This window comes from Salvelinus sp. IW2-2015, linkage group LG1 (genome assembly GCF_002910315.2).
Source record: "Salvelinus sp. IW2-2015 linkage group LG1, ASM291031v2, whole genome shotgun sequence".
NCBI classification, from domain to species: domain Eukaryota; kingdom Metazoa; phylum Chordata; class Actinopteri; order Salmoniformes; family Salmonidae; genus Salvelinus; species Salvelinus sp. IW2-2015.
In genome coordinates, this window is record NC_036838.1 from 39046733 (window position 1) to 39058129 (window position 11397).

At 42.9% G+C, this 11397-nt stretch overlaps 1 protein-coding gene across 1 annotated transcript in view; it reads left to right on the top strand.

The window, feature by feature from the left end:
* Positions 1-3262: 3262 nt before the first annotated feature.
* The window catches only part of cldn19 (claudin 19), a 16666-nt gene continuing 8531 nt past the window's right edge, over positions 3263-11397 (top strand). The window contains exon 1 of the mRNA XM_023992392.2: positions 3263-4061. Coding sequence (XP_023848160.2) covers positions 3839-4061 — 223 coding nt within the window. The 5' untranslated portion in view covers positions 3263-3838. The remainder of the gene's footprint in view (positions 4062-11397) is intronic.

Genomic DNA, 11397 nt, shown 5'->3' on the forward strand with positions numbered 1-11397 from the left:
TATATAATTCATTTATCTTCTATCTATCTATTTATCTATCTATTCCTATCTATATTCTACTCTATCTATCTATCTATCTATCTATCTATCTATCTATATCTGTCTATCTATCTATCTATCCTATCTATCTATCTATCTATCTATCTATCTATCTATCTATCTATCTATCTATCTATCTATCTATTATCTATCTATCTATCTATCTATCTATCTATCTATCTATCTATCTATCTTCTATCATTCATATTCAATTCATCACAGGGGCTTTATTGGCATGGGAAACATGTGTTAACATTGCCAAAAGCAAGTGAGGTAGATTTTTTACAAAAGTGAAATAACAATACAAATTAACAGTAAACATTACACATACAGAAGTTTCAAACATCAATAAGACATTACAAATGTTATATATGATATATACAAGTGTTGTACAATGAAGCAATAGTAAAGCCACAGTTAAAATTAATAAGTCATAAATATGGGTTGTATTTACAATGGTTGTTTGTTCTTCCTGGTTGCCCTTTTTCTTGTTGGCAACAGGTCACAAATTTGCTCGCTGTTGATGCACAGCTGTGGAATTTCTCCCAGTAGATATGGGAGTTTATCAAAATTGATTTGTTGTTCAAATTCTTTTGTGAGTCTGTGTAATCTGAGGAGAAATAATGTCTCTCTAATATGGTCTGAATCTGGGCAGGGAGGTTAGGAAGTGCAGCTCAGTTTCCACTCATTTTGTGGGCAGTGTGCACATAGCCTGTCTTTCTCTTTGAGAGCGCATGTCTGCCTACGGCGCCTTTCTCAATAGCAAGGCTATGCTCACTGAGTCTGTTACATAGTCAAAGCTTTCGTTAAGTTTGGGTCAGTCACAGTGGTCAGGTATTTCTGCCACTGTGTACTCTCTGTTTAGGGCCAATAGCTTTTTTGCTCTTCTTTTTTTTTAGCTTTTATGTGGTTTCTTTATTTGATTTTTCCAATGGTGTCAAGTAATTATCTTTTGTTTCTCATGATTTGTTGGGTCTAATTGTGCTGTTTGTCTGCTGGGGCTCTGTGGGGTGTGGTTTGTGTTTGTGACAGAGTTCTAGGACAGCTTGCTTTGGGGACTCTTCTCCAGGTTCATCTCTCTGTAGGTGATGGCTTTGTTATGGAGGTTTGGGAATCGCTTCCTTTTGGTGGTTGTAGAATTTAACGGCTCTTTCTGGATTTTGATAATTAGTGGGGTATCGCCTAATTCTGCTCTCGCATCGCCATTATTTGGTGTTCTACTTGTACACGGAGGATATTTTTGGCAGAATTCTGGCATGCAGAGTCTCAATGTTGGTGTTTTGTCCATTTTGTGAAATCTTGGTTGGTGAGCGCACCCCAGACCTCACAACCATAAAGGGCAATGGGCTCTATGACTGATTCAAGTATTTTTAGCCAGATCTAATTGGTATGTTGAAATTTATGTTTTCCTTTTGGATGGCATAGAAGGCCCTTCTTGCCTTGTCTCTCAGATCAATCTATCTATCTATCTATCGTATCTATCTATCTATCTATATATCTATCTTCTATCTATATCTATCTATCTACTTCTATCTATTCTATCTATCTATCTATCTATCTATCTCAATCTTCTATCTATCAATCTATCTATCTATCTATCTATCTATCTATCTATCTATCTATCTATCTATCTATCTATCTATCTATCTATCTATCTATCTATCTATCTATCTATCTATCTATCTATCTATCTTCATCTATTCTATCATCTATCTATCCTATCTATCTATTATTTAATTTCTAATTCTCTTCTCTCACTGTTTTAAGCTTTCTTATATCTAAACTACACCTCCCTGTTTCCACATTGTAGTTTGTTTTTCTCTTCCGTTAGTAGCTTTAACATAAAGCGCTTGCATGTCACACATCAAATCAAATTTTTATTGGTTGCATACACATTTAGCAGATGTTATTGCGGGTGTAGCTGAAATGCTTGTATACCACTTTTCTGCCCCCCCTTCTTCCCCATCTGCCCCACCCTCTCTCACTCCAGAGACTCAATTGTACAGGTTTCCATGGGGATGGGAAGACCTTTGCTGGGCCAGACCATAATTTCCAAAGTGGTTGTCTGGGTGTGACATGTCCTTTTCACACTCTCGTCGGTTTAATGCTGACTTTTATGTGTATTTGACAGCGTATGGTGCCGATGCTCAGACAACAGGGTTCAAACATTTACAGGGTTTGACACAGACAACATCTAACATCTGGTAGACCAGATAACATCTAATATCTGATAGACCAGACAACATCTAACATCTGGTAAACCAGACAACATCTATCATCTGGTAAACCAGACATCTAACATCTGGTAGACCAGATAACATCTAATATCTGATAGACCAGACAACAACTAACAACAGACTAAACAACACACTACAGAATGCAAAGACAACTTTCAGAAATGTGTACTTTCAATTGCTCCTAGTCATAAGAGTGGCAGTTAGAGCGTTGGACTAGTAACCGAAAGGTTGCAAGATTGAATCCCTGAGCTCACAAAGTAAAAATCTGTCGTTCTGCCCCTGAACAAGGCAGTTAACCCCATGTTCCTAGGCCGTCATTGTAAATAACAATTTGTTCTTAACTGACTTGCCTAGTTAAATAAAGGTAATTTTTTTTTTTTTTTACTGTAATATATCATTATAGACTTTCCTTGATATAAATTATATTGTGTAATGGAGGTTGAGAACAGAGAAAGTCTACAGGCATTGCTATAAAGTTGTGATGCTTTGGGTTTGACTGCTATGGGAGGTCTTCTGGCTTGGAAAGAGAGTTTTGTGTGGTTTTGCTTTACCTCTGAACTCCACTCAGTATAATCTCTCTCTCTCTCCTCTCTCTTCTCTCTCTCTCTCTCTCCTTCCTCTCTCTCTCCTCGTGCTTGCTCGCTTTCCCTACCCCCCTTACCCCCATCCTGCCCCCTCTCCTCTCCCCTTCCCATTGGGCGTTCCTAGAACACTGAAGGAGCCAATCAGAGCTCAGCTCTTGACGCCTCTGTGCCCAGCCTGTTAGGGGCTTTTTGTGTACATAAACTTTTTTTTATTTTTTTTCTCTAATCCCTTGTTCAGCCCTCGAAGTGCGGAGCAGATGGAAAGAGTGTTGGTGAAAGAAAGAGAGAGATAGAGAGTCAGGAGAAACCATGCAGTATCTGAGGAAGCCTAGTGAGCGTAGTGACCGAGCCTGATGACCTGATCACCCCAGACAACAAGGAAAGAGCAGTCTGGTCAACCTCAAGACCCGGACATACACACCTCCAACAGGAGAAAGAGAAATAAACAGAGAGAAAGAGCGAGAGAGAGAGAGAGAGAGAGCGAGACAGAGATAGAGAGCGCGAAAGAGAGAGAGAGGAGAACGCCAGATGTGTGAGAGAGAGCAGAGAGAAGGAGATGCTCAGAGAGAGCGGACAGTGACCAGAAAGGAGACCAGAGGAAGAAAGAGAAACGAAAGAGACCACTGAGAGAGTGCCTGGGGTAGTGCTGAAATCTGGATTGTCTGTAAAGGGGTGCTTGACTTTTGGTTCTGTGGCTCTGAGAGACAACGGGAGCTCTGAGAAACAGTTTGGGGGAGTTCTGTGTTTCACTCTGCCAACAGTATTACCTGTGTGTGGAAACACTGTGTTACGAGACTGCTTCAAGTGTTCTGAAGAGGACAAAATAGTAGCCAAAGAAAAGGAGGACAGAAAGAGGACAGATAAATAAAAAGGAAAGAAAGCTATACATTTAGAAAGAAAGAACAAGAAGGAACCAGAGAGTAAGCGAGAGAAAAACAAAGCTAGAGACAGACAATAACAGATAGACAAAACTACAGGATGGCAAACTCAGGATTCCAGTTACTGGGTTACTTCCTGGCGCTGGGTGGTTGGATAGGCATCATCTCCACCACGGCTCTGCCCCAGTGGAAGCAGTCTTCGTACGCGGGCGACGCCATCATCACGGCCGTCGGGCTCTATGAGGGCCTGTGGATGAGCTGTGCCTCCCAGAGTACAGGACAGGTGCAGTGCAAGGTGTTTGACTCCATGCTGTCACTGGACGGTGAGTAAGACATCGTAACGTTCACTCCTACACGTGTGACCTGTCATTATCTGTCTTTCTATATTTTTCTCTCTCTTTCCCTGCCCCAGCATTGCATTCATGAACAAATCCGCTCTCTCTCTCTCTCTCTCTCTCTCTCTTCTCTCTCTCTCTCTCTTCTCTCTCTCTCTCTTCTCTCTCTCTCTCTCTCCTCTCTCCTATATATAATATATATATATATATATATATATCACACTGCCATAGTTTGAATGCAGTCTTAGATGCCTGTTTATGGACAGTTGTGTATCTGGAGTTGGTCATTATGAGATGCTTTATTCTCTCATGACAGATCTGTTTACCCAATTCCCAACACGGGCCATTAACTGGGCTGATTTATAGAGGGAAGTGTTTGAAGAAACATCATGATCAAATTATCAATTTGCCAATTTGTATGATTCAGCAACTGAATGCATAAACAATTCATTAAACAATCTAACTAATCCAACTGTCTGGAACACATTAAAGTCAGTCATAAATCTATTAGATAAAAAGTGCTGCTGTTGGTTTAATTAGGAGAGGGAGGGAGGGAGGGAGGGAGGGAGGGAGGTAGGTAGGGAGGGCGGGAGGGAGGGCGGGAGGGAGGGAGGGAGGGGTGAGAAAGAGAGAAAGAGGTAGAGGGAGAGAAAGAGAGAGAGAGGGAGAGGAAGCGAGAAAGAAAGAGAGAGTGGGAGAGAGAGAGGGAGAGAGGGGGAGAGGAATGTGGGGTTCAGGCATAAATTAGCCCTGAATATGAGGTTCCTGGCATCTCCAATCTGTTTAGCATAGACCTACTGACTCATAATTAATGGCAGGCAGATTACATAAATTCACCCGTCTATTCTCTCCACTGATTACCCCATTAGGGCAATGAAAAGCTACAGGGGGAGGACTTGGTCAAATAATTTGTCTGTAAATCAGAATGGTTGACGCCCTTTGGAGTTTTCTGTTTTTGTTTTAGTTTTATTAAGAAACACGGTTAATCCCTGTGACCCACACCGCCCCAAAACAACAAATCAGGCTAACGTTTGGCCGCTGTGCAATTCATTATATCAAAACATTTTCTGCGAGGGGTGAGCTCGAGCTTGGTCTCCTTTGCTCATCGGAGTAATAAAAACAGAGTATTGTCCCTGTGATGAATAGTGGTTGTTTGGAGAAGAAAAGCCCAGTGTTGAGCCAAACATCAGAGATATTCTCAGAATGTGCTCTGTCTTCCCCACACACACATTGTTTCTGTCTGGCCCTAACACACCCTGTGTGTGTGTTTGTGTGAGTGGAAAACGAGCGAGTGAGAGCAAACAGCATAACACACTTTGGTACCAACTTTTGAAAAGTTTACCCCGTGTAATACTAGCATGGCTTCTGATACTTGTTGCTGTCTGGTCAAGCAAGGCATGTTGTTGAGTGTAGGTCAGGTAACCAATCAAATTTCAATCAATCAAATAAATGTTTTAAGCCCTTCTTATATCAGCTGTTGTCACAAAGTGCTGTACAGAAACCCARCATAAAAMCCCWAACAGAAARCAATGCAGGTGTAAAAGCACAGTGGCTAGGAAAAACTCCTTAGAAAGGCCATAACCTAGGAAGAAACCTAGAGAGGAGCCAGGCTATGAGGGGTCCTCTTCTGGCTGTGCCAGGCTAAGAGATTAAATCACCGAACTGTACCATTTGGCACGTACTCACTCTTTTCCACTGTTGAGTGAACTGGTCTTACCAACATCTCTTCCTGTTATGGTATGTTCAGACTCAGTACTGTTCTTGGATGCAAAGTGTGCGTGTGTGTGCTCAAGCATGTGTCATTCACTACACCTTACAGTACTCCTGTTACAGCAGTACTTTTCACCACCCCACCCTACACTACTCCGTTACAGTACCTCTACACCTACACTACTCCTGTTATAGTATCGTTCACACCTACACCATACACAACTCCTGTTATAGTACCGTTTTCGCTCCACTACACTACAGTAAGTACTCCTTGTTACAGACCTTCACATACACCCCTTACCACTACTGCTGTATAAAGTACCTTCACTACACCCTACCACTACCTCCTGTTACATACTTCACTTACACCTACCACTACTCCTGTTATAGTACCTTCACTACACCATTACACACAACCTCTGTTATAGTACCTTCACTAACCCTACAGACTCCTGTTACAGTACCTTCCACTACACCCTCCATCTTACTCCTGTCACAGTAACCTTCACATACACCCTCCACTACTCCCTGTCACAGTACCTTTCTCTACACCCTACACTACTCTGTTACACAGACCCTTTCACTACGCCCTACACTACTTCCTGCTACAAGTTTACTTTCACAACCACATCCCTACACTATACTCCTGTTACCAGTACCTTCACTACACCCTTACACTACCTCCTGTCTATAGTATCTTCCTACACCCTACCAACTCCTGTTATTAGTACCTTCACTACACCCTACAAACTCACTCCTGTTATTAGTACCTTCACTACACCTCTACAACATACTCCATGTTACGGTACCCTTCACTACACCCCTAGCTACTCCGTACAGTTCCTTCACTTACACCTACCACCAAACTCTGTTACAGTACTTTTCACTACACCCGGAGACCTACTCCTGTACAGTACCTTCACTACACCCCCTTAAACATACTCCTGTTACAAGTATCTTCCTACACCTACACAACCTTCCTGATTACATAGCCCTTCACTGACACCTACACTACTGCCTGGTTATAAGTACCTTCACACACACCCTAGGACTACTCCTTTTACAGTACCTTTCACTTACAACTCCTACAACAATCTGTTACAGTACCTTCACTACACCCTAGCTACTCCTTTTACAGTACCTTCACTACACCCTCACACTACTCCTGTTACGTCAGTTACCTTTCACTACACCTAGACTACTCTGTTACAAGTACCTTCACTACACCCTACACAACTCCTTTACAGTACCTTCACTCACACCCTACAGTTACTTCCTGTTTACAGTACCTTCACTACACCTACACAACTGTCCTGTTTACAGTACCTTTCACTAACCCTACAGTTACTTCCTGTACCAAGTACCTTCACTACAACCCTACACCCAACTCCTCCGCAACCCTGTTATTAGTACCTTCACTACACCAACACAACTCCTGAAAATATACCTTCACTACACCCTAGACCTACTCCTGTTCAGTACCTTCACTACACCCTACACAACTCCTGTATAGTACCTTCACTACACCTCCACAAACTCCTGTTATATACCTTTCACTACACCCACATACTCCTGTTACAGTATCTTGTAGATTCTTACCAGTATCTTGGGAGTATAGCTCTGGGGTCTTGTTATCTGTAGTATCTGCTGCCTTAGAGTTTGAGATTGTAATCATCTGGGTTTATCCATTGGCTGTTTGGAGGACTTGAAGGCGAGACCTCTTGAATCTTTTGGGAGAATCCACATTGAAGTAGATGAGAGAGCTGGGAGTTGTTGCATCTGCCAGTAGAATTAACTTGGATTGTGAATGTTATCATGCTTCGGGATAGTCCACAGCTTTAGAATAAAACATGGCAGTTTAGGATAATTATTTTAACAAATTATTAACGTTGGACTTGAGAGAGCCGTTGTAGAAAATAGAAATATAAAAATATATATACAGGTTAGGAAAATGGTACAATTGCATTCACGGGATAACTAACGTGGTTCAGGTTAGGAGAATCAAGGTTAAGGTTAGGGAAAGAGTTAGGGTTAGGCTAACCTAAAATGCTTATTGCCTAAATGCTTACCAAGAAGCCAGCAAGCAGCCACTCATATAGACATAAAGTGGCCACCAAACTGCCCCAATTAGCTTGTCAGCGTTTCCCATTTAAAACCATTAGTTGCTCTCCCACTTATTCTGGCCAACGCCCTGTTTTTTTTCAAACCACACTCCCCATGCAGTAACACATGAATCTGGAAATACCTGCCGGCCCAGAGCCAAGGCAGAGCGCTTGACCAGCGCAGGGACATAGGGTTGACAGAGGTCCTGTGACCTGCAGGGTTAGTGTTGTTGAGTTTTTACAAAGTAGAGTAGACTCAGAGAATGGACCACAAGGCAAAGTGTGTCTCTCGTTCTGTACTGTCTGCCTCCCTCTTGATCTCCTCATCACACACAGTCAACCTTGAATACAGCATACCAAATGACATTTACTACATTACTGATGTCAATATGGAAAAAGAGTGGAGGCCCTTCAGCCAATGTATTCCTGTGAGTTCAACGGATTCAAACCAACACATGTAAATGTAGACTACATGGTTAATACTGGTGCATTTACACAACCTCTTACCCTATTATGGGAACACACACCACACACACACACCACAGCCCAACTGTAATCTCTCACCTCTCCAGTAGGTGTCAGGTTGTTGTGTTGGAAGGAGACTCGGTGGGTCGTAGTGTTCTCCTGCGTTCACTCTCCTCTGTCTGTTTTAACAGGAGCAGAGCCAGTCCTACACTGTCACCATGAACTACCAGACCACAGGCAATGTCTCCACACCATCACACCTCTGAACCAACAGGCAGGAGGAGAGACTCCTTATTACAGAGTTTACTGTAGTATATCATACACGCGATACCATCAGACCCCTGACACAGACAAGGGAGAGGAGAGACTTCTAACAGAGTTACTTATATATCATAGATACCATCCAAGACCTGACCACAGACAGGGAGGGAGAGAGACTTTACCAGCAACAGTTTACTGTTATATATCATTAGCATACCATCAGACCGCTGGACTAACAACAGAATCGGAGAACTTACTTTATAACTTTCATGCTACTTCTACTCACCAGAAAACGTATGATATCATATTACTGTATATAATCATAGATACCATCAGACCTGACCACCAGGACAGGATGGAGAGACTTTTACAGACGTACTCGTTTATATCATCATAGGAATAACCATCGGGACCCTGACCAGCAGGACAGGAGAGAGAACCCTTTACAGATGTACTTGTGTGTAATATATTATATTATTTCTGTACTATACTGATCCAGACAGTTATTATAGAACCTGATATTACAGCAGACCAGAACAGACAGACAGACAGACAGACGGACAACACAACGAGACAATGACAGGACAGACAGGAAGACAGACAACCAGACAGGACAGACCAGACAGACAGGACAGACAGAACAGTACAGACAGGACAGACAGACAGACATTAACCTCGTGGTGTCAGCCAAAGCAAGCTCTCCACAAAACAGCCCGCGCTCCGCTCGAACCCCTTTAAAAGCGTTGATACATCATTTCCTTCTAGGAACACACAAATCTACACCATTCATCAACCATGACAGCACAGTCCCTGCTACCCACAAATCCAGACAACCACACCCCAGAACACCATTAAGAACTTCTGACTAACACTGAAATCAGAAACACAAGATAGAGAGATCATCGCTTGTGAGAGAATTACGAGAGAAGAGGAGAGAAATTACGGAGAGGAGAGAGAGAGATGGAGAAAAGAGAGAAGATCGAGAATTACGGGAGAGAGGGGGGAAAAGTTAAGGAGATGGAAGAGAATAATATTTCTAACAAGAGGAGAAGAATAAAGAGATAGGAGATAGAGAACTATATGAAGAGGAGGGAGAAGGAGAGAGAGAGGAAGAGATGAGAAGGGAGAAGACGAGGGGAGAAGAGAAGGAGGACGATGAGAGAGGACGAGAGAGAGAGAGAGAGAGAAAGAGAGAGAGAGCAGAGAGAGAAGAGAGAGAGAGAGAGAGAGAGCAGAGAGAGAAGAGAGAGAGAGAGAGAGGTAGTTTGTAATGTCTGAGATGAAAATTCATCATTACCTGCTCTTGATGAAGCAGTGACCACTGATTTCTCCAGATGACATAAATGTCGGTTGTGGAGATGTTCTTAGAAATGTTGTTTAGAGAGGTTTGGGAGGGTGTTTAGAGAGATGTTAGAAGTATGTTTGTTAGAGAGGTTTGGGAAGGGTGTTAGAGATGTTAGATAGAGGAAGATGTGTAGATGAGGTTTGGAGGGTGTGAGAGGTTACGAAGGACAGAGGATGTGTGTATGAGAGGTTTGGGAGGCAACGTTGAGGAGACATGGGGTCTTTATTCTCCCTCTCCGTCTCCTTGTCATCCCTTTCGATGTCTCCTGCGCTTATTTGTCCTTCTATCTCCTCATGTCTGCTCCTTTGTATGAGGCCCTCTCCTAGATTGTCCGTTAACGATGTCTTTGTGCTCTTTCTGCTCTTGCTTTCTCTGCTCTTCTCTCTCTTTCTGCTCCAGTTAGTTTGTGCTGTGTCACTTCTCTCTTCATCTCTTTCTCTCTTTTCATACTGTGAGCCGATGAGGAAAAGTATGGGTAAAGGCAGGATTAAAGAAGGCTTGGGGGCAGCCATTGGGTCGGTTCTCTCTATCCCAGGGTTATCTCTCTCTCTTGCACTCTCTCTGTGACTCCGAGTTATCCCGCTCTCTCTCTCTCTCTCCGAACTAGGGGGGAAGCACGAGGGGGACGTCACCACTAAACCATCCACAGTCTATACGATTTTTCACAGTCCCCTCAAAGACAGAGTTGGCTGTGCTGCTCTCTATCTATTCCAGATATCCTCTCTCTTCCCCCCAGTCCGCCATACTCTCTCTTCTCTGTTCTGCGTCTCTGTCTCTAGATCCATCCTCCGCCTCTCGGGGTGGAGGAGCATAGTTTAACCAGTCTCTTCAATGTCTCCATTATTTTCCTCACATACCCTACCTCTATCTGATTTTCTGTCTCTCTTTCCTTCCATAGTTCCTTCCTGCTTGTCTCTCTATTCCAGAACCCCCCCTCTCTCTTTCTCTCTCCTCCTTGTCCAGGTGTGTAGTTATCGCTGTCTCTCTCTGCTCTCCACTCTAGCTAGTTTGCTCTCTCTCCTCTCTCTCTGCTCGTCCTTCTCCTTCTCTCTCTCTCTCCTAGCTGTTCTACGGTTTGCAGTTGTCTCTCTCTCATTTCTCTCTTCTCTTCTCTCTCTCTCTCTTCTCTCTCTCTCTCTGTAGCTCTCTCTCTTCTCTCTCTCTCTCTTCTCCTTCTCTCTCTCTCTCTCTCTCTCTCTCTCTCTCTCTCTCTCTCTCTCAGTAGTTGGCTGTCTCTCTCTCCAGTACCCCCCTCTCTCTCTCTGTCTCTCAATTTCAATTCAATTCAATCTGCTTTATATGCATGATCGTAACAATGACAATTGCCAAACGCTTACTTTTGATATTTACAATATGAAAATAATAAGAAATCAAAATTGTCAACGGGACAACAGTACAACAATAACCAAGGGTCAAAAATAACCATACATTGACAACAATT